At 36.9% G+C, this 23611-nt stretch overlaps 8 protein-coding genes across 8 annotated transcripts; 3 read left to right on the plus strand and 5 right to left on the minus strand. All coding sequences in view use genetic code 12, as the record gives it.

Annotated features, from left to right (window-relative positions):
* Positions 1-959: 959 nt before the first annotated feature.
* DASC09_022590 (FG-nucleoporin) lies at positions 960-2735 on the plus strand (the record flags this gene model as incomplete). Its single annotated transcript, XM_064995862.1, has 1 exon — positions 960-2735. The coding sequence occupies one exon, from the start codon at positions 960-962 to the stop codon at positions 2733-2735; it is 1776 nt and encodes a 591-aa protein (XP_064851934.1).
* Positions 2736-3009: 274 nt separating this feature from the next.
* RPT3 (proteasome regulatory particle base subunit RPT3) lies at positions 3010-4281 on the minus strand (the record flags this gene model as incomplete). The annotated part of the gene is made up of 1 exon (XM_064995863.1): positions 3010-4281. One exon carries the CDS (start codon positions 4279-4281, stop codon positions 3010-3012), a length of 1272 nt encoding a protein of 423 aa, XP_064851935.1.
* Positions 4282-4904: 623 nt separating this feature from the next.
* On the minus strand, positions 4905-5279 carry DASC09_022610 (uncharacterized protein; the record flags this gene model as incomplete). The annotated part of the gene is made up of 1 exon (XM_064995864.1): positions 4905-5279. One exon carries the CDS (start codon positions 5277-5279, stop codon positions 4905-4907), a length of 375 nt encoding a protein of 124 aa, XP_064851936.1.
* A 317-nt stretch (positions 5280-5596) lies between these two features.
* On the minus strand, positions 5597-8131 carry DASC09_022620 (magnesium transporter CorA family protein; the record flags this gene model as incomplete). The annotated part of the gene is made up of 1 exon (XM_064995865.1): positions 5597-8131. One exon carries the CDS (start codon positions 8129-8131, stop codon positions 5597-5599), a length of 2535 nt encoding a protein of 844 aa, XP_064851937.1.
* A 422-nt stretch (positions 8132-8553) lies between these two features.
* Positions 8554-10590, plus strand: DASC09_022630 (uncharacterized protein; the record flags this gene model as incomplete). The annotated part of the gene is made up of 1 exon (XM_064995866.1): positions 8554-10590. One exon carries the CDS (start codon positions 8554-8556, stop codon positions 10588-10590), a length of 2037 nt encoding a protein of 678 aa, XP_064851938.1.
* A 721-nt stretch (positions 10591-11311) lies between these two features.
* SRF1 (phospholipase D regulator) lies at positions 11312-12754 on the plus strand (the record flags this gene model as incomplete). The annotated part of the gene is made up of 1 exon (XM_064995867.1): positions 11312-12754. The coding sequence occupies one exon, from the start codon at positions 11312-11314 to the stop codon at positions 12752-12754; it is 1443 nt and encodes a 480-aa protein (XP_064851939.1).
* Positions 12755-13256: 502 nt separating this feature from the next.
* On the minus strand, positions 13257-16601 carry DASC09_022650 (WD40 repeat domain-containing protein; the record flags this gene model as incomplete). The annotated part of the gene is made up of 1 exon (XM_064995868.1): positions 13257-16601. The coding sequence occupies one exon, from the start codon at positions 16599-16601 to the stop codon at positions 13257-13259; it is 3345 nt and encodes a 1114-aa protein (XP_064851940.1).
* Positions 16602-18373: 1772 nt separating this feature from the next.
* On the minus strand, positions 18374-21280 carry DASC09_022660 (uncharacterized protein; the record flags this gene model as incomplete). The annotated part of the gene is made up of 1 exon (XM_064995869.1): positions 18374-21280. The coding sequence occupies one exon, from the start codon at positions 21278-21280 to the stop codon at positions 18374-18376; it is 2907 nt and encodes a 968-aa protein (XP_064851941.1).
* Between the last annotated feature and the right edge of the window lie 2331 nt (positions 21281-23611).

Raw genomic sequence — 23611 nt, forward strand, 5'->3', positions numbered from 1 at the left:
ATTTTGTGGTTCTTACTGCTTCTTTTTCTTTTTGTGCCTGTCAGTGATTTACAAAAAAAAAAAAGAAAAAAAAATGAAAAAATAATTGTTGCTCTGTGAGGATCTTGTATCTACTATTGTTATTCCACAATAACACCACCCTTTTCCTGTCCATATCTCCATATATGTCCTATATTTTTCTGGTTACTTACATTTGTAAAGTTTAATAGTAGTGTACAATGTTCATTTTTCTTGGTTAAACGAACATGAAATGACTGTTCAATTTAGATATCTTGATGAACAAACAATATTCAGAAAGAAAAACAAAGCATGGTTGAACAAGGTTGGGAGTCAGTTTTATTACACAAATATGAATATGCAACACTTTAATCATACGAATGTATATACAATATTCAAATAAATACCCATTGATAAATTTATAATAAAATATAGGGAGCAGAGAATTAATGGCGATGATCCATATTGTAAGTAAGGTACCGCCCTTCTTTATTAAAGAGGTCATCAGCAATTATTTCATATTTGAGTGTGCCACCGCTTTTTTTTATTGATGAATTATATGTGAAGAAATATAATGATAACTTTGATCATTAGCAGAGATTTTGACGAAATAAATGTTAGAACTCTCTGATGTTGGGGAGTGAAGATGCACAATTCGAGTCACGTGCAATATTAAAAATTCTCCAGGAAAAAAAAAAATAAAAAACAAATTCTCAAAACAACACTATCTAAGCTGATTATTGAAAACTAGCACAGAAAAGGGAATTCCTCGTGTTTATTTTTTGTTTCTTTTGATTATTCTACTTAGTGTTATTGACGCTATTTTTCCTGTGTGACTAATTCACATTTTATGGCCATTGAATTTCGAATTAATCCAGATCATTGAACCTGACTTATCATCATCTTGTCGTTTGATCCTTCAAGTAATTGGGATTGTATCTTTATCAAAATAATATATCATAATGTTTAATAATTCTCCAAACTTTTCCACACCAATAAAACCAAACGGTGGCTCTATATTCACTGGAGCTACCAATAATAACAATGCTACTACCAGTACAGGGTTCGCATTCAACAAAACCAATGACAACCAAAGCAGCACTGGTTCGCTATTTCCTGGTGCTAAGAAGGATGAAGCCAAACCAGCTAATAATGCTTTCTCTGGCTTTTCATTTGGTGCAAAGAAAGACGATAATGCCACCACAGCACCAGCGGCCTTCTCATTTGGGGCTAAGAAAGACGATGCTTCTTCAAAGCCTACTGCAACTAGCTCGTTATTCGGGACTAAGAAGGATAATGCTGCCACTACCACTCCAGCCAGCACTGGTTTCTCGTTTGGAGCCAAGAAGGATGATGCCAAACCTGCAGCAACCAACTCGTTGTTTGGTGCTAAAAAGGACGATACTGCCACTACCACTCCAGCCAGCACTGGTTTCTCATTTGGAGCCAAGAAGGATGATGCCAAACCAGCAGCAACCAACTCGTTGTTTGGTGCTAAAAAGGACGATACTGCCACTACCACTCCAGCCAGCACTGGTTTCTCATTTGGAGCCAAGAAGGTTGATGCCAAACCAGCAGCAACCAACTCGTTGTTTGGTGCTAAAAAGGACGATACTGCCACTACCACTCCAGCCAGCACTGGTTTCTCATTTGGAGCCAAGAAGGATGATGCCAAACCAGCAGCAACCAACTCGTTGTTTGGTGCTAAAAAGGACGATACTGCCACTACCACTCCAGCCAGCACTGGTTTCTCATTTGGAGCCAAGAAGGTTGATGCCAAACCAGCAGCAACCAACTCGTTGTTTGGTGCTAAAAAGGACGATACTGCCACTACCACTCCAGCCAGCACTGGTTTCTCATTTGGAGCCAAGAAGGATGATGCCAAACCAGCTGCCACCGGCTCTTTATTTGGCGGTAAGAAAGATGAGACTGGTGATAAGAAGACCGTATCATTCTCTGCCACAAAACCAGAAGAGAAAAAGCCATTGAGTATTGTAAAGAGCACGGAAGTTGGTAGTGCTCCTGTCGCCACCAATGCTATCAAACCAGTAACGGTTGCTCCAGAACCAGTGTCGTTGGAACATCAAACTGTGCAAGATTTGATTAAGAATTGGGCCAATAAGTTGGTTGTCTGCCAAAGCTTTTTCAACACATACTCGACATCGATCAACAAGTGGGACGGAGTTTTAACTGAGAACTCGGAGAAGTTGTCTAAGCTCTATTCAGATGTTTTAGAAACTGAACAATTATCTTCCACAATTGATCAAAATCTTTTGTATTTGGAAAAGCAACAAGATGATATTGAAAACTTCTTGGATTATTATGATAACAAAATTAACGATATCTACGTGCAAGATGATAGTATATTACTTACAAATGCAACTGATGGTAATAATGTCACTGGTAACAACAATACAGGAAGATTGGCCAATGATAAAAAAAGAGAAGCCGCTTACAGTAATGCTATATTATTGGACAAAAGTTTGGATTCTTTGACCACCGATTTGACCACTTTGATTAGCGAGATCAATGAAGTTAATGATACTTTTAATGATACAATTTACAAGAGCACTGGTGAGGCATCTAAGAAGGGATCTAAGGATGACGGAGATGACAGTAATGAAAACAGCATTTCTAGTATCATCAAGTTGATGAACATTCATTTGAATTCTTTGAAATGGTTGGAGAGTAATAGTGAAGTTTTGAAGAAAAAAATTGACAGTTACAAAAGCATTTGAGATTGTCTCCTTTCTTTTATTTTCTCTAAAATTTCTCTTCTTTTTATTTTGTCTGTTGGTATTATGATTTAAATATAAGCATTATGTATGTTCCTTTTTTCTATTCTGTGATATCTAAGCAATGAACAAATATTGAACATATATACACATATATATATATGTATAAAATGAGCTTGAAAAGTTTCTTACCTACTTGAATAGAAAAAAAAAAGACCATAAAAATAGTTACGTTATATTGTAGATTAAATAATGATACACACACACATGGATGATATTATTTATAAAATTCAAATTTATCCACATCAGAACCAGTTTTAACTTGGCTTGAGTAGGCTTCTTCCAAATCGTTTTGTAAAATTACATATCTATTCTTTCTCACAGCTCTCAAACCGGCTTCTTGCATAATAGCGGCAATGATAGCACCGGACAAAGGTTCATTTCTGACAATCAAAGAGTCCAAATCACATTCTGGAGCCAAAGACATTTTGTTCGCAATAGTTTGAAAAATTAATCTTCTTTCTCTTCTATCCTTCAAGTTAGGGAATTCGATTTTTCGATCCAATCTACCAGGTCTCAACAAAGCAGGGTCCAAGGTGTCAGCTCTGTTGGTGGCCATGATGACCTTGACAGTCGAAGTTTGATCAAACCCATCCATTTGATTCAATAATTCTAACAAAATTCTTTGAACTTCTCTATCAGCGCCAGTTTGGGCATCGAATCTCTTTGTAGCAATCGCATCGATTTCATCGATGAAAATGATCGAAGGCGAATTTTCTCTGGCCAATCTGAAAACATCTCTCACCATTCTAGGACCTTCACCAAGATATTTTTGAACAAACTCTGAGCCATTAACTCTGATAAAAGACGCAGTTGAAGAATTGGCAACCGCCTTGACTAACATGGTCTTACCAGTACCTGGTGGACCATATAATAACACACCTCTTGGTGGATCTATACCAATTTGTTTATATAGATCTGCCTGGGTCAATGGTAATTCTACCGCTTCTCTTATTTCTTGTTTTTGCATGTCCAAACCACCAACATCATTGTAGGTCACATCTGGTTTTTCATTTTCTCCCAAGATCGATATCGAGGAATCGGCTTCTGGTGGCAAAATATCGACAAGAGCATTTGAATGACGGTGTAAGGCCACAGAACTGGATGGTTTCAATAATTCTCTGTCTAAAGTAGACAAAATCTTGACAACGTACACTGACCCAGCAGTCGAGGAAACTATACCCGAGACGTTATCGATAGGTTCCAAAAATTGCCCAATAACCAATGGAACGGATTGAATTCTTTTAACTTCTTCTTGAGCTCTCACCAATTCTCTCTTCAAGAATCTTTGTTCGTCCTTAATGTAGTCTTCTTGTAATTGGAGCAAATCCAATTGCTTTTCCAATTTCTTCAACTTCAAGTAGGCGTCATTATTGGTGTTGGATTGGTTGGCATGTTTAGCTTTTGAAGAATTGTCGAATTTCGCAATTGACGATGCTGGAGTATCGAGGTTTTCTGGCTTGGTAGGATAGATTCCTAGTTCCTCCATGTTATGATATTGGTTAGTATATTATTGAAGATGGTAGTTTTGATAAAACACGCCTTTCCTTCTTTTTCTTCTACCTCTCCTTCTTTCACTGTTTGAGTTGCCACTCAATTTGTTTTCCTTTTCACGCACCCACAAAAAAAAAGTTGAAAATTGTGTCACGTGAGGTTCGAAGACATATATGCCTATGGTTTAGCACGCCAAAATGGCTATAATATTAAAATTTACAAAGGCAAGTCTTTTAAGCAATGAATTCCAATAAATATACTATAAGTGTAATGTTTGAAATAAGAGGGAATGAATTAAAAATTCGAATTTCAATAGTTGAAATAAAACAGGTTGGTAAAAGATAAATTATCGTAAAAATACACCGTCAATATACGTGGATTGACCATGAATAAAGCATGAAGTGTCACTGGTTCTCCAAAACTACTCCTTAACTGAATCCACAAATTATTTGCCACTTGAAACCAACACGAACATGCAAAGGGAAAATGTGAGTAACCAACACCCAATCAATCAACGATAAAAAGGTCTTCGGCTCTTTTTTTTTTTATTTTTTATTATTATTATTATTATTATTATTATTTTGTGTCATTTTTTGTTCATCTATTCTTCTGATACACTTATTTGTCATCAGCAAAAGAGAATGTAGGAGATCTGAATCTGCCGTCATTGTAAACGTTTTCATTGACATCCCAACCTGGAACGTTGGCCATGATCTTAGATTCGATGGCTTTGTCACTGTAATGTCTTCTCACAAGGTCTCTGTCAGTTTCAGCTTGCAATAATGGCATCAAGTGAATTCTGGCCCAGACTTTTTCTCTTTGTAATTCTCTTCTTTCTTGGATGGATTGGATGGTCTTGTAGAAACCGTAACTACAGATCCCCAATAAAAGACCAAACCACACCTTTGGTCTGAAACCTCTGGAAGGCAAGTGACGCTTCCATTGGATTGGTTCGTACCCGCCAATTGGAGGAAGATCTTGGACAGTAGGCATTCTTAATTATATTATTATTGGTTGACCTTTAATATGACACAGGCTGTAAACCACCAAATAACTCTGTTTGATACTTTTTTTTTCTTTCGTTTTTACTTTGTCTTCCCGCCCAATGAAAACATCGGAAATTATAATCCCGGGCACGTGCCACATCATGTGGGAAACAACACACATACATACTAATAATTACAGTAACAATTACAACAATTATAACAATTATAGCAATAGGTTATATATGTGTGAAATGTATAATAATATATTGATGAAAATATACCCCAGAAAACATAACAACCAGAAATCCATATCATTTAAATGAATCATGCCACCCCGATCCTTCTAGCAACAATATACATGACCAAAGCAAACAACACCATCCCCATGGTTATCGAGTTGAACCAAACCAAGCCGTCATGTTCTTGGCCAGGAACAATAACATTCATCCCCCAAAGACCAGTACAAACATTCAAAGGTAATACTATTGTACCAAGCATCGTAAGTTTGCCCAAAACATCATTCATATCATTATTGACTTTCGTCATATCGATGTTAATCTGTGCCAAATAATTCGAATGTGACCTGGCAAGAAGTTTCTCACAGTGATTCAAGCTTTGGACCATGGTGATAATATGGTCCTGAATATCACCTAAGTACATTCCGATTTCTGAGCTTGGTGACATGTTCACAAACGATTCATTACACTTTTTAGAAAAGCCTTTGATAACATCGGCTTTAGATGACAAAAGTCTCAGTAACGACATGACTTTCTTTCTTGCCTCACCAATTCGGCGCAACATATCATTCTTCCGTTGCCAGCGGATGGTAGACGACGTTGACGATGTGCTAGTTGTGCTTGTTGATGATATAGACGAGTTTTTAGTGACGATTGATCGGTTATCATGAGATTGAGAGTTCTCGGGCTTCGAATCTTCAACATCTGAATAATCGGAGTCATAATCGGAGTCATCTTCTGCGCTTTGCATCTTGATAATTTCGTCTTCAATTGCTGCCACTTCCACTTCAACTAGTTCAATCATTGGACCAAATGCATCAGTGATATCGTCAATTAACGCATATGCTATCCAATCGGTGGAAACAGTAAGATATTCTTTGAGTAAACGACAACGTCTTCTGACATTTACTGGGTGAGGTGTTGGGGCAAAATGGAACGTCAACAACCCATCCTTGAAAACCACAATATAAATATTCAAAGGGCGTAATTCATTAAACTTCGAGCTATTTTTGAATTGCTTTTTTCTCAACATATCAACGGCATCTTTTGAGAATGTGGACTCTAATCTTCGGCGAAATTGATCATCAGTAGCCCCGAATAGCTTTTTGTTAACCATGTTTGTAATTTTTTTCAAGAAAGGTAAATTATCATCGTCTTCAAATTCTTCGGCATTTGTGAGTTCTTTATGAACCTTAATCTTCATTTTTTCATGAACAATATCGAACGATCTGAAACAAATGAAATAATACTCGTTGAATAGCTCTACTTTTTCTCGAGTTTCTCCCAACATGATATCCTCGGTGGTCAAGGGATGGATTCCAAAAGATTTACTAATAACCTTCATTTCATCATCAGTGGGGTTTAGTACATCTAACCAAAAAACAATCTTTTGAGATTCATCCACCTCTGGTGGAACTGGGGTATTACCTCTGGTGTTTGCTGCCGACATCCCAGTTGAAATATTTTTGCCCACCTCATTTAATAGCACCGAAGATCCACTAGGGTTTTTTTTCTTGGAATACTGTGACCTAACAAACAAATCAGCAAATGTTTGCCCTGGTTGCAAAATTCCAGAAATTGTAGAAGCATGAATAGTGGTATCCAAATCTTCTCTGAAGTAAGCAAAACGAAATTGTTCAGCAAGCCCTGGCATGCCACGATTTGGTGAGTTTCTCAAGTTACTAGGATGACCTGTAGTATCCCATGGATTGATTCTTGGTGCTCTAAGACGACCATCCAATCCCTCCGTCTCATCCACATGGTGATGCTTCAAAAACGGCTGCAGTTCATCAACCTTACTGATAATAGGGTTCTGGAATCCCACAACCATACTGTCACTCCTATAGTCTGTCGGTGAAGTGCCACTGACATTGTTATTTGAAAAAAAAGCATTATGGGCTTCCCTCGAATTGCTTTCATCAATAATTTTCAATTCGGAAACCTCTTCATCATAATATTCTTGTAGAACTCTCAAATCAGGCCATATCTTTGGTCCTTGTCGCTGTTCATCGTCATCAGATTGATCAATTGGAAGACACACATCATCAATTGAAGAGTTATCATTATCATTGTAGTTCTTTGTCGATGGCTGAGAGCCTTCAAATTCATAATCACTATCAAATAAATCATCCAAATTATCTTCGACACTTGCGCTGGGTCTGCGATTATTGATATAGTCGTAGTTTGCAGGAAACCCACTACCAAACGTACTCCCTCTTTTGGCTTGGAAACTAAAACTGCTGTATTTCTTGGGTGCGGGGCTAGGATTGGAGTCATTATTTGTATCTGAATATGGCATATACATGTACGAGGGAGACATATTGGTTGGGCTTGCATTGAGCATCCCTTGTTCATCATTGAGCCAGTTATCGGCAAAATTGGAAGCTTTTCCTGCACTAATATTGACAGGGGGCTTGTACTTTTCTGCAGATTTTTTTCTTTTTCTGGTAGCTTTCTTTTGCCTGGTAAAGACTCGCTGATCAATGATGCCATAATTCACAGGGTCTTCATCGGCCACTCCGGAGGGTCCCACTGTTATTTGTGCCTCGTCATTGTTGAATATGTCCAGGAAAGTGTGTCTCCTTTGGTGCAGGTTGGCCTTTAGATGATGATTAGTTGGCATGGATGAATGAATAATGATGGTTGGTTGATAATGTTATCGTGATGGCTTTAGCAGCAGCAATTGGCAAGAAATTGAAAGCGAAAAAAAAGAGGCGATGAGATGGCTGGTTACGCTCCGATGATGTGCCAAAATTCAAAAATGGCTGTCAGAATGATTGAGAAAGGAAAGTTGGTTTAATAATCGAACGAGATAACTTCTTTTGTTTGATAATATTCGTGATATTGCTCATAGTCCAATATACACAATAATTATCGTTGACGGTACCATAAATTCTGTGTTATTCTTAGAGGGAAAACGGCGATAGGTAAAAAAAAAAAAAGCTGACATAAAAGAAAAACCAAAAAAAAAAAAAAAATTAATCACATCAGACAAGGAAGCCCATACTCATCATCAACAATCCATCAGCGCTGTCTATTTAACAAATGTCCCTGAAGCAATTTGATGCCCAGAGCTTCTCGACAGCAATGTCTTCGCCAGTGGAATCCCACTTCCTGGTGAGCCCCGAAAAGGGAGACCCCGATGACCCTCAAAATATCGATAATTTGTCGTTGTTCAACATTAACTCTGCCATCGAAACTGGCGCTGTGCCCTCGAAAACTGCTGGACTCTCCAGTATCATTAGAGGCGCTGTTGCCGATAAACAGAAATTCGTATCGTCAACCGCAGCATCAATTGCCTCTTCAGAAAACTTGGACTCATTGACTATCAATAATTGCCCCTTGAACAACAATCCTAGACTAACCGCTGGTGGCACAATTGAAAATACCAATCATGCTGCCCAGAAATTAGACAGATTTGGGGGCTCAGGGATTTATGGTGATTGGCCTTCAAGACCACTTTCCAGATGCTCAACCAATTCAGGAATTTCTGTCACAGCTGCCAAAGATGGGGTAGAAGGGAAGCCATTAAAAAGACATCATCATAATAATAATAATAATAATAACAACAACAACATCAACAACAATACCCAAAGCATTCATAAGCTTTCTTTATCACCCATTTCTCCTCAAAGCCAAGCAGGATTGTTACCTTCCTATAAATTTGGTGACCCAGAATCAATTTCTTCAAGATTGAATTCGACAACCAAATCGAGCAGTCACCAAACACCCATTGATAGAACTAATGATGAAGGCGTGGGAATAACTTCAGACACCGATACCGATAACCCAATGGTGTATGATGATGACGTTGATGATGATAATGCTGCAGACTACGAGCTCATGTCTGGTATAGGAAATGAAAACAGAATGCTTTCTGACCACCCAGCCATTATATTTACTGGCCAAGACGAAGAGAAAGACCAGGAAGATGATACCAATTCTATGATTGGTGTCAAAAGCGTTGCCACTCCACCCCAAGTTTTCCTCGACACAATTGGTACTTTGTCAGATGATGAGCTGACCACCAGTGATATTGAAAGCAATAACAATAATGATGTGAAAAAACAGCCTTCTGTGAGCGTTGCCGCTACTGCCGCAAATTCTCCTCAAAGCTCACATACTCATAATCATTTCACAACTACAAATAATAATAATAAGATTTTGAATATTAACGAAAGTAGCGTTAGAAAGCTCAGAATTAATGGCTCACCTTTGACAAAAAATGATTTGGCTTTTAATAACACTAATAGTAGTGACACCAGTTCTTTGACCAACAATCATGGTAATCCTGCTACATTCAGCTCATTAATTCATAAGCACAGAAACAAGAATGGCAATAACAACAACACTTTATCCAGGGTGAACTCTTTTAATAATAAGAGCAATACTAACATTTCCAATCTTTCGCAATCATCATCTCAGAATCAATATTCGCAGAATATTATCTCTTCAACAAATAATCATTTTTCTAATAAGCTATCGTCAAATTTGCCTAATGAACCTCCTATCACACTTTCTGAGAAAATCAATTTATTGAGACCAAAATCTCACACACATAAGCTTAATCCACAACAATTTTTCAAAAGAAATGCCCTCACCAGCTCGATGTATGCTTTGAATACATTAGCTACTTCATCCAACAGAGAAGACCTTTTAACCCACTCTCATAATAATAGTCTTAGTAATATTAGTATGATCATGACTCCTTCAAGAGATCACCAGAATATCATTGTTGACGATAACGAGTTGAAAAAACCAACACAAAATCACCAGTCTCCTCATAACGCAGCTAGTGTGACAGGTTCGCCTTTAAAAGTTAGTAGAGTACTGCTTGATGAAAATGAGTATGACCATTTTGTTCAATCTGCTGCATCATTAGGCTCAACTTCAGGTCTTGGAATTGCAGCGAATCCTACTACTTCACCATCTTTTGTTCAGCAACAGCAGCAGCCAGCGCCTCCAGTATTCAACAATTCCAATCCAACATTCAATCGTCTTATCCATATGACTTCTTTGAGTACTGTTGGTGGTATCAGTGATTTTGAAGATGATGAAAGCGTTTTGAGTAGCTACAGATGAAAATTTTTCCACTATTTGCCTGTGCTGGCTATAGTGTTTATTATATTCTACGGTTAGCTATTTTTCTTATTATGGAGCGTATTTGTGTTACCTTTTTTTTTATGTTAGTGTTTGTTTCTATTTTATTTATTTTTGGGATGGTCGTTTTGCTGTTAATTGCGGTCGGCAAGTTTTTGATTTTCTTTTCACTGTTGTTTTATTCTCTGGTATGCTTGAATTTTAATTATTTATCGTTTGTTGTCAATAAACTTGTTGTAATATGTTGTAGATCCATTCCTCAGCGCACCGCACGGCAAAGCCAAAATAGAAAAGAAGGCACGAAAATCACAAAAATATTTCTGGCTTGTGGAACCCTGTCAATGTAACTATAAATATAATATCAATTCCTCGGACAACTTTTTCTTGTTGATTATTCTGTCATCGCTTCAATACTCATAATATTTTTCAACCTCCATCTCTATTTCTTATTCATTTGTCGCTGCTTTGATTCCTTTTGGAAGCAATTATTGCGTTCTATTATTAAGTTGCCGATAAAGAAATAAACAACAGCAGAAGGCAAGAGTCAACTGAGGCTTCTCACCTATTAAAAAAAAACAAAAAAAGGAAAGAAAATTTAGCTTTCGAAATTGCCCCAATATTTTGATAACCATTGGATTTGATTTAAATATCAATCACCTCTTTCTCCATTTGCAAAATTGCAAGTTTACCCCATCATCAAAACATGTCAAGTGATAATAATAGCAAGGAGCCTTCTCAACACAACAAACGGCTGGATCAATTCCAGAAATCACCCAAAAATGGGATTGTGTCTAATAATATTTTCCAAACAGCTCCACAATTGCCACCTTCAGATTCTCAAGTTATTGTCAATGTTCCCCACAGCGAGAACCTTGATAGATTAAACGTATATAACCTTGAAGCAACCGTCATTCCTCCATATGTCCTTGATAGTGTTGGGAAGGCACAATTTCTGCAACAATCCCAAAACACTGAATCTCAAGGAGGTGATTATAGAAACTATGTGGGTAACAATGAGGTGGATTTATCAACTTTGAACAACACTAGTAATAACCAGAATGATTTGTTTTTGTCGTCGATTAACAATAATTGGAATCAATTTCTTGATACTATTGAGTCCAAATCTTCAAATTTGGTGAAAAATAAAATCATTTCTTTGGATTATCGAGGCGATGGTCGTCACAACAATGATGAACCACCATCCAAGCAACCAGGTACTAGCAAACTGCTTGCCAACATTGACGAAAAAGACCTGGTTAATTTACCGAGCTCAAGTATTTTCGAAGATAGTAGTGCTAGTGAATACAAATTACCAGACTTATCAGGCCCTTGGGAAGGCGATGAAAGATTGAGAAAAGTCTTGAACCAGGACGTTTATGCCATTAATGGTAATTCTGAAGGGTTTGCCAATGCTGGGTTTACCAATTGGTTTAACTTTTCCAAATCAAAGGACGGTGAAACAGACAATAAGAAACATCATTTGGGTAGAGGAAATAATGACTATTCTCCGAAGATTCGCTCGTCGGCAAAATACTGGATGTCCACCGAGCAACGAACTAGATGGAAACCGTGGTTCAAACAAATGTTTTTATTCAATCCTTACTTATTAGTCGCACTTAGGTCTATAATGTTAGTGCTTTGTGTCGTTGCTCTTGGGCTTGCGGTGTCGATTTATAAAAACAGTCAAGAGCACAATGATATCATCCAGCAACAACCAAGTACCATCATGGCGATTGTCGTACAATCTGTGGCGTCAGTGTACTTGATTTACGTTGCTTATGATGAATACAATGGTAAACCCGTCGGTCTAAGGGATCCCATGGGAAAGCTTAAATTGATCCTATTGGATTTGTTGTTTATTATCTTTAGTGCCGCAAACTTATCTTTGGCGTATAATACCCTTTATGATGATCGTTGGGTTTGTGTCGACGACAAAGGATCAGTAAGTGATTTATCTCCCCGCGAAAATGACTCTAAATTGACTACTGTGGCATATTCAGATCTGGTGGTGACGAAAGTTCTGACAATTTGTGATAAGCAGAGAGCATTGTCGGCATTTTTATTTTTCACTTTAGTGATGTGGGTGTTCACTTTTTCCATTAGTATTTTCAGGGTGGTTGATAGAGTTGCCTCTCCAAAATCATGAACAAAGAGTTTGAAAAATAGAAAAACATGAACGAATGAGGAGGGAAATAAAGCCGGCATGGAAATTTGGTTTTTTGTTCCTTCTTCATGATTATATTATATTGGGTGATTCCTTTCTTTTATCTTTATTATTTATTTATTTATTTTTATTTATTAAAATTTTTTTCACTATTTGCTTGTTATTCCATTACTTTACATAGACTTACTTCTTTCTACTGTTATTTTCTTTTCTCTCATGGGTATGCTACAAACACCAAATGCATGAATTCATCATTTCTAAATTTTCCAAACATGTTGATTAGTTTGATGGTAATTATTACAAAGATTCAAAAAATACAAATATATAAGGTAATAGTTAAATTTGGCCAGCCAAGGACAGTTAAGGATAAAATAAACAAGAAAGAATTAAAAAAAGAAAAAAAAAAAAAAATAAGAGAGTAATTTTTGCAAAATCACCACAGTAATTCTTAACAAATGTATCATTTGTCTATCGTATTGTTCATTTATAGCTTTCTTTTCACCATATTAACCAATTCATCACTATAATTCTCCAACAACGACCTCATAAACTCATGTTTTATGGGAAGAGAATCTGAAAATTTCTCTTCAAACTCGCCTTTCGCATCAAGATCTTTTTGAGTCAAGTCCAATTCTTGTCTCAACAATTTCAAATTTTCAAAATTGTTGGAAACAAAAGCTCCATTCTTCAATTTTTCTCTGAGCGTACCAAGTGACGATAACAAATCTTCAATGGAGTTTGAATCATCTTCTGATTTATCGCTACTAATAGTTGATTGCGAAACACCTTTTGCGGTAGCCCTCTTCATCGTGGTAGATCTAGAAGCATAGTTGCTCGAAACTTTTGGCTTTTGACCAATTGAAGTCTCTCGCTTTGAATAAGAAGCCTTAGAAAAAGTTGTAGTTTGTTTATTGGTGCGGGGTGGATCATTTGATACCAGTCTAGATGAAGGCAACGAGACTTTAGGTTTCAAAAACAAACTGCCGCTCGCATTATTGACATTGGCTTTTAGTGAATTCAAGTTTATAGCACCACTTTTAGTCCGTCTATCAATATTAATTGACCTGCTTTTTAAAGTCAATGAATCGTTAACACTTGAAGAATTATGCCTCATGTTTGATACAGATTTTGATTTCACAATTTTTCTTTGCACTTTGGGAATGACCATTAATGATTTTTTCTTGGTAGCTTTCTTATGATCTCCTTCAAAATCAACTAATGATAGCATCGAGTCTCCATGGATGGAATCTGTATCGTAATCTTTAGGGAACTTAAGCTCCCAAATAAAGATACACCCATCATTACTTAAAGATATTATATTCTTTGTAATTTCTGATGAGTCTGTCACTCCATCTGCACATAACTTATTATCATACACTTCAAGTCCCACAATCAATCCTGAATGAGGCCAGTCTGTAGTTATTAGTTTTCCAGTCGAGTAATTGAAAACTCTGATACTTTTATCAGAGCAGCTGCAGGCAATCAAATCCACATCCTTCATGACAGCAAAATTGTCAACCAATAAGCTCTTATTCAAACCACAATAAAGCTTCAAAGATCTCTTTAATTCTAAATTCGGTAGGTTGTAAACCAGTAGCTGTTTATCATTTGTTGAAATCACCAATTCTTGAGCATTTTTCAATGAGTTCGAAGAAACGATATTCATTTTAATGGGGGTACCTTTAATTCCTAAGATCTTATCACAAGTGACATAAGGCTCATCATCATCATCATCAATCTCGATACTATGAACTGATAGGGACCTATCGGCAGAACAAACAAGCAACTTATTGCCATGATTAAGAACTTGTATAATATTAGCCTTATGAATCGTTAAAGTTTGTAAAAGATCCCACTTCTGAGAATCATGCGAAATCTCTATACCATCAGCTGTTTGATTACTATTATTATTATTCTCTTTGTCACTGGAATACTTTTTCTTATAGAAAACTTGCAACGTCCTATCCCTGCTTGCAGTGACAATGAAGATGAAGTCACCTACTGTGAGTTCTATTATATCATTGATTGAAGATTCATGGGCTTTAACATAATAACTATACTTGTTCGACTTTAAGTTCTTAACAAGAAAAAATCCCAACCTGTCACCAACCACCAACTCGTTCTCTCTGGTGATGCAAATAGAGGTCAATTTATTATCAATAGAATCATTCATGGAGTCCACTAAATTAAATTTTTGTTTGCTGTGGATTTGTAATTTATTGGGGTCAATTCCTTTATTATTCTCTGTCGACCCAGGATATCCGATTTGTGCCAAATCGCCGTTCTCAGACCAAAGCAATAAGGAATTGGCACTCGAAATCTTTTTCACACCAGAAATGTACTTGAAAACCGGCTCAATTAAATTGGTGGAGGTTTTAGAAGATTGGCAGTAAATATTTATTTCATCTTGGCTGACATAGAATAATTTATCGTCACCAGCTTTGACAATAGATAAAACTTCACTGGATGGTTTTGTGATTTTTTTCCCATTGTTACTCAGAATCGCTACTAATGAGTTTCTCGTAAAGTCATCATGATCCAAGCTAAATTTCATCTCGAATAATTCCGAAAGCTTTACAGACTTTAGGCAGTTGCTTGATGTATTTCCCTCATTGATTTTCAATTCTTCATACCATAATAAATCCTGAAAATCATCAACGTAAAAAGTTGAAATTTTATTCTTAAACTTCATCAATGGAGTTATATTTAACGCTTCCAGCTCAATGCTACACAAAATTCCTGATTCGGTGAGCACTAAAATTTTTGATTCTCCAGATTTTTGATTTCTAACCAATTTTAGCTCTGTGAAATTTTCACTTAATAATTCTGCAAGTACCACATTTTTCCCCCTGATGACGTTTAAAGTTTTCAGGTTTATCAAACTGCTATTTAAATCCAATTTCCATGCCTTTAAATGCCTTAACCCAAAAGTGAAAATGGTATCATTTAGCCAAATCATGTTATTGACAATCGAGGTGCATTTATTAGACCCAATTAATGTAACTCCGAAATTAGCACCGTTATTTATTTTCCAGACATTGAGATATCCATCATTAGATACTCCCAATGATGCCAAATATTTCCCATTTGGAGAAAAAGTTATTGAGTTGATTCCAAAAGTATGCTCGGAAATAGATGCCAATGGCCTACCAGAGGCGTCAGGAGCGAGAGAATATAGTAATATTCGAGGTTGGTAACCAGTTTCGCCAACTGCTAATAATTTTTGGTTACTAGAAATTGACACGCAAGAGATGGTTCTCACTTTGATCCGAAGCAGTGTATGCAGCGCTCCGCTATTGTTAGGGGTACTATTAGACAATTGACCAAGACCGCTGTCCGTAATGACACCACTATTATTGTTGATAGATGACATATTCAGAGTATGTGAATTGGAGTTCATTATTTCATCAATTCTCGAGTTTCCTGCTCCATTGTTACTAGTGGAGTTGATTTCTAAAGGGTCAGTTAAAATTGGAAAGCCAAATTTGTCTGTTTTTAAAGAAGAATTTGATGATGATGATGAAGCAGAGATATTTGATAGCAACGAATGAGACTGGAAATTTGCACAAAAGAATCGCTGAGATTGCACAACTAAATCGTGTAAACTCACGTCACAGACCACCACACCTCCACTCGCTGTGTAGCAAACCAAATTGGCGTAGGCATTGGGCCCATCAGCTTTCATGCAGTCATTTTCTTGAATAATTGATTGTGATGATGTTGAGCACTTCTTCAATGAAATACAGAAAGATGAACTACTAACAACTGAAGCCCCATAAATGCTTTTTATTGAGAGTAGTGGGCTGATTTTCGGTTTTGAATGGGTCATAGTTTGCTCCTAATGTTTTATTGATGACCGAAAAAAAAACATTCATTGAAAGTCTGGATTTCCAATACTGTTTGCTGGTAATTATAATAAGAAAATTGAAAATAGTGGACCAAACCAATGTTCCAATGATGTAATTAAAATATTAGCTGGTGGTTATAATGAAAGGTAACTTCTCCACAATTCCACTCAGGTTTCAATCCACTATAAGCTCTGTGTCCGGTCCTTTTTATCTCTTATTCAATCACTACAAGGAAGTGTTCCTCTTATCGCCCGTTATTTACTTTTCTGTTTGTGTGTATGGTTGAAAAGTCTCCAAACTTTTTTTATTTTTTTTTTTTCCCTATGTTTATTTTTTGTGCGTACAACATGAAGTCCGCGATAATGATGAAATGAAGTTGCAAAATCAATGAGCAGATTCGGGATCAATAAGCAATAATGCGTTCTGTTGGTTGTTTTCGTCTAAGGTTAATAGTTTTCTATTTATCAGCCATCAAATTATCTTTAACATCATTTACAAAGCAACGTTGATTAGGAGAAACTACCGCCAGAACAAAGCAAATATATATTGGTTATGCTTCAAACAACTAGAAATAACAGTGATATGGATAATAGACAGCAAAAGATAAGGTAGAATCGATGCAAAGGAAGCCTGGTAGAGTTAGCTGATATTAGTAACCATCTAGAAGTGGTATTTCGTAAATCAGTTAGTTTACTAAATATCAAAAGAAAGATCCCACCTAGTCACGTCTTTGAAGAAAGAACATGAACTAATCCAACCCCTGAACCACACATTTTAAAAAGCGTATTCCAGTCCTTTCTTTTCAATTGTTTATAATTGACATCCAAAGATTTCTCTCAGGGAATTATAACAAGAACTAGCTATCTAGAAATATATAAAGATTGTTGCTGACATTCGTGATTTTATGTTATCAAGACAAGGCATCGCAAAACTTAACGAGACAAGAAACTTAGAAATCTCAAAAAAAAAAATCAAAATGATTTTGACAAGAGTTATTTTTGTCGTGGTACCCCATATCCAGGCTTTGGACGGGATACCAGAAACAAATAGTGTTGTTGTGCTGGTGAAGCAGACTCGCCTCCTTAAACAAAAGAGAGAGAGAAAAAAAAAAAAAAAAAAAATCGACCAGAAAATTTAAAACTACAATATTTGTGAAGATCTTCCCATTTTTAAGGATGAAGTACCTCCCTTCCCCTCCTCTCTCTCTCTTTCTCTCTCTTTCTCTCTCTCTCTCTCTCTTTCGCACACACCATCAGGGGTGACGATGTGAAACAGATACAAAAAAAGATGAGAATTACAAATATTTCCATTAATTTCTTAATAAGCTTCTGTAGTGATTGCCAAGTGATGAATGAATTTGAAAATATTGAATTACACCATCAATTGATATTATGTTACGTAAATACAACCATATTTTAAATGTTTACTTGTTGATTGTTATTAACTCGATACAAGAATAATAATAAAAATAAAAATAAAACATACAATATAATCAAAGTCCCGCCGAATAATAAGTTGATAATAAACTAATAATAAGAGTGTTGTTGATCGAATTTAAGACCAGTCAAACGTAGAATAGAAAGAGATAAGGAGAAGAAGAGCTAAACCGAACATAGAAAAAATTAAACCACAAAAAAAAATAATAAAAAGAATGAAAAAAAGAAAAAAAAAAAAAGAAAACCACAAAAATCAGTGAATGAAAATACAGACTCATTCATGTTTTTCAACAGTTAGATGTTGCTATCAAGAATAATCATTCTACTTTGGAACTACCATTGGTATTCTTTCCCCGTCTGATATCTCTCATTCCTCTTCCTTGCAACGCAACACATTTTCCACCTTCAATGTGATCTTCTAACCAGACATTATTGTTCACGAACCAGTCAGAACATCCTCCGCATCTGCCTGCCACATCATTACGAGCTGTGGATTTTGTGCCAGCAGGATAAATAAAATGAATGGCTTTAAGGTGGGTCTTGTAAGTGTCACGTCGAGAGAAGCCCCCTGACGGATGGCATTTGGAGCCAATAGGCAAGGAATGCAAGTGTCCATGGTTTGAGATATCTTTTCCACTAGAGGCATCGGTGCTATCGGAATCGGTGCCACTACTTTTGTCCTTTTCTTCCTCGTCTTCCTCTTTGATGTCGGCGTCTTGCTTCTCTGTTTCGGCATTATCCTTGAAAAAAGGGCAACTAAAAGCCTTCAATTTAGAATGTCTTTTTGCGTGACGAGAAAGATAACCCTTGACTCTAAATTTGGCCCCACAATCAGCACATTCATACAAAGTAACCACGACTGGTTTCTTTGGTGGAGTTATGAGTTTGGTTTTGGTCATGATGGCTCCGTTCTGATAGTGAATGGTCTTGAAGTTGCGGTTGAGACGACCGGTTGCCTTGAGATCAAAAATTTTGCCGGCAGCCGTGGACCGGTTGGAATTGCTACTGTTGGAACACACAATCAGTTGAGCAGAATTTGCGTTTAAAGTCAGCGACATAGATCTCATACCATCAACAATGACCCCTTCAAAAGAAGTACCATTTTTGCCCATTGACGTGGCAGTCACAGGAGAAACGAGAGCAGGAGAAATTGATAAATCAAGAACTTGTTCTTGGAATTCAAAAGCAGGAGGAATCGACGATTTTTTCTTCAATTGCACTGTTTTCAGATTATTGGCAACAAAGGAAGGTTTAGCATGTTCAACAAAACTATCATTCTTGAGGCCCACCGTCACACCTTCATCGCCATATGCCTGTTCATAACTTGCCTGATTAGCAGTATATTCTAAAGTATCATATTGGAAATCCTCTCCGGTGGCTCCATCCATTGACCTTTGAATCACGGTTGGCATTTTTGAATTAACAGATGTGGATAAAGAAGGTCCCATAAGTATGATTTTGGATCTCTTGGACATCGAATTGCGTCTTAACCCATTAGTTTGTGTTTCCCATATTTCTTCAGGCATCAGTCTCTTTCTTTTGAGACCAGGTCTTTCAATATCAGAGGTTTCTGGATTGTTCATCGAGGTAATAGTAGTGGCATTTGGTAAAGACATTGACTCACTAGAACTGACATGATGATAGTCACAGGTTAAGTCATCGCTCAAAGGCACCATTCTGGAAGTTTCTTCTTCCTTGATTTGAACACAGGCGTTACTCTCATTGCTTGGGATAATAATTGATGTAGTAGAAGAGGTGATATTGGAGTCGCAAACTGGCGTGCTGTGTTCACTTGAGGATGTTGAGTTTATGCCGGTGTTTATTAATGATGTTTGCGCCATTCGCGAAGATCTATCGAAAGATTCGATCGATTTCGTGCGAGAAGAAGGAAGTGAGTTGTTAGGAGTAAAGGATAGGTAATCTTCATCATCCTCAAGTTCTAATTCATCATCATATTCTTCATAACCAGGGCAGTCTATTGGCATAGACTTGTTGATGCTATTGTTCTTGAAATGTTGCATTTGGGGTTGCTGGTGTTGATCCGAATTCATGAATTGCGAATGAGAAGGGATTGATACCAACCCGAGACTCATATTCACATTCATATTATTGTTCATATCGAATTGGGGCATTGTGCATGGGAGTGATTGTTCTGGTTTTGATGTTTGTTGTTGTTTATTCAAATAATATGGGTCATTATAAACGTTACTGAAACAAGCATTATTGTGAATACCATCGCCATTAGCATAATCAGCATTATTATTGATATCGTGGGAGAGATATTGCTGGGAGGACAAGTCGTCTTTATAATTGTTGAAGTCAATAGTAGTTGAACCAGCAAAATTGTTGGTGCCAACGGAGTTTGAAAGAGCGCCGCCATTCAATACTGAGACATTATTCATAGTGTTGTTCATCATGTTAAAATTTCCTGACATGAAGGCTAAATCAGGTTGAAATGAGTTATTGTTATTGCTGTTGTAATCAACTGGATTATATATATTTGAATTGATATCCACGGTAAAATTAGAGTTGAAAGTAAATTGAAAATCATCATCAATTGCACAAGCCACTGGTTGACATTTCTTTATTGAAGATAGGTTGAGCATTTCACCTTGGGCCCCACCAAAGAGTTGAGATTTTGTGGAAATTGATTTTAATTTCGTGTTGGTAGTTTTTGACTTAATCTTCTTATAATCAAATAGCTTTGATGATAAACAAGAACGATCTTCGCACTCTGAATTCATCTCGTCGTCATCTTCCTCTTCTTCATCATCTTCTTCAAATTGTGCGTATCCTAATCGCGTGATTCCTTCGTCGATTTCGGCGATAGAAACTAATTTAGGATTTGGGTAGCTATGTCTATTTCTATGTTTCCTATTAGATTTGTGAGTTTTGTTTTGGTTATTTTTTGATACGACTTTGGCTGCTACCACGTCTGGGCTAGTGGAAGCTGCGGCAGTAGTTGCATGAATAGTAGTAGGAGCGGTAATTGCAACAGTAATTTTCTTTATATTGATAGGCTTAGAGAGCTTTGGGACTCTCTTTTGATTTATATTTATCAAGTTTTTAGAAGGGAGAGCTGAAAATCTATGAACTCCACCGACCCCTGATAAGGACGGGGATGGTACTGGTGATTGGAAATCGTCATGGCTGGCGTGTGAGAAATCCAAAATTGAGTCCTCATCAATAGTACTGAAGCGGTGGCTATCATCCAAGTCCAACATTATGTCTTTGTTGGCTAGTTGCTGCCGAGGTTAGTTGAAGGTGAGATAAAAGTATAATAGTCTTGGTACAAAAGTAAAAAAAATACCATGTATAATAAACAAGAAAAAAAAAAAAAAGAAAACTAGACTTCTTTTAGATATTGAGATACAGGTCTCACAGAAATCATTCGGCATCACTTTTGCTTTTTTTTTCGTTTCTTTTTTTTTTTTTGCTTTTTTGCAACAATGCTCCACCTGCACATGCGTTGCACGTGATCAGTGGAGGGTTCTTTACCCCAAAAACATCTCTTTGCCGTGGATTTCCCGGAAATCCTTTTTTATTATCGAGCATTCGTGGAATTATATACCTAACAATTACTATTATAACCAATACCATAGTGTTGCCTCTATCACTAGGTATTGAATGTTACGAATTGGTAACCCTGAAGATCACCCTTATCTCTTATCTTTTGAGAGGTACATTTTGTGGTGTGACTCAGTCGTCTGAATCATCACATACCAATTTGGCATATTCTTTTTGAGCCGTTCACCCCAGATGCCTGTGGTCCAATCCATTTACCCGGAGGTACGGATCGCTGCCAATGCTTACCACCAGAAAAAGTGTGCAATTTGCCGAGAGTTGCCAAGAGCTGTACATGCAAGCTAGTTGCATGCACAATCCAAGAATATGTAATGAAATGCAACAATATGCATTTTTTTCAGTTTTGGGACTGTTTTCCCTCATCGGGTCGCTAATAATCATGTGACTGAGGATGGGTAGAAAGATAAATGATAACCAGACAACAACAAACCGCGGTCGTTATCTCGTTTAATATATATATAACTGCAAATCTTATTGTTCTCGTGGCTATCATAGGGTATCAAAACAGAGGGGAGATTATGTTGAGAACAGATATGGTAGACAATCGAGACGCCGCTGCAGATAGAGAGTTTAGGCCCTTTTTTCAGATATATGCGAGTAATGATCTTTCAGAAACACCAAATCATCTTCTGAAAAAGAGCAAGAAAAAAAAATAGCAGGACTACTTTGGAGTCCCTATTACCTTTCGATGAAAGTCGCTAACCTAGGGGTGTTTGTATTTTTCACTGATAAAGATTTCATAAACTCTTGTAGTCAATACCCAATTAGTGTAAGATCTCCGTGTAATTTGTGAAGGTCTGAGAAGTTCTGTTTTCTGTAAGTTTGTTGTCCAGGATATCGGATCGTTGGGATAACAACAACACCTTATCACGTGTGAGATGCCTCATTTTTGCAATGCCAACTGTCCATCTCCACTATGACAGATGCGGCATTTCTTGTGGAGATCTACATGTCAAGTCTCAGTTTTATTGATAAGCAACCACCACGGTTCTAATTAGTTCTGACATGGCGTATCCGTAGCACCAGCATATGATTTCTTATCATCTCACATTTTCTTGCTGGCTGATAAAAGAAAATCTTTTTGTATAGATAATCGTATCTATCTATTAGATACCTTTTCGAATTTCAATCTTATCGCGCAGGCTAACACAATTTTGGAAGGATTCATTTATTTATCTAAGATAAATAACTTTGATCAATATTACAAGGAGTGCATTACTTTCTCTCCGTGTATCAATGTTTCGGAGACATTAAGCAATGAACTATGATACTTTAATTTAAGAAAATGAAATCTAATGTAATGTGGTGAGCTTCCAAATACTCATACATTTCTTGAAGACAATAAATGTCAGTTATTTAAGTTCGAGACAGCCCCGAGCTCCCCTAACCATGTCATATTAATCAAAGATTTAGTTCTAATAGGTGATACTCAAAGCGTTGATAGTTGGTAATCCTGAGCATAATCTTCTTGGAAATCCTCCTCAAATGTGAATTTCCTAATTATGTGCTTGTCAAAGTTCATCATACAATAACAGAGTTACATAATTTTTTAGATTGTGTATTGCCGAGTATTCCTTTATTGTCCACACCAAAGCATTATTTGAGACGCCCAACTCCTCAAAATTTCTTGAATAGGGCAAATAGTCAGTCATCTGGAGTTCATTTCAACTTATGGCCCAACATTTTGAGTTTGAGTAAAATTCGTTCTCAATGACTTGCCATTGGCAGTAAGCACGGAAAGTCTATGAGCCCAGTCAAACCAGTGATCTTACTAAGATAGCTACTCTGAAAACGTTAATGAAAGCAAATACTCAAAGATGCTAATATATTGTTTTTTTTTTTTGTTTTTTTTTTCCGCAGGACATGATTCCATTGAATGCAAGAGTCGGACACTCTTGTAGGTCAGGAGGGCACTATTGTCTTGCAACTGCGTAAGTTTTTTGCAAGTTGTGATATCTTAGAGCTACTAT

Source organism: Saccharomycopsis crataegensis (assembly GCF_037102585.1).
Source record: "Saccharomycopsis crataegensis DNA, jcf7180000000075, whole genome shotgun sequence".
Taxonomy (NCBI): domain Eukaryota; kingdom Fungi; phylum Ascomycota; class Saccharomycetes; order Ascoideales; family Saccharomycopsidaceae; genus Saccharomycopsis; species Saccharomycopsis crataegensis.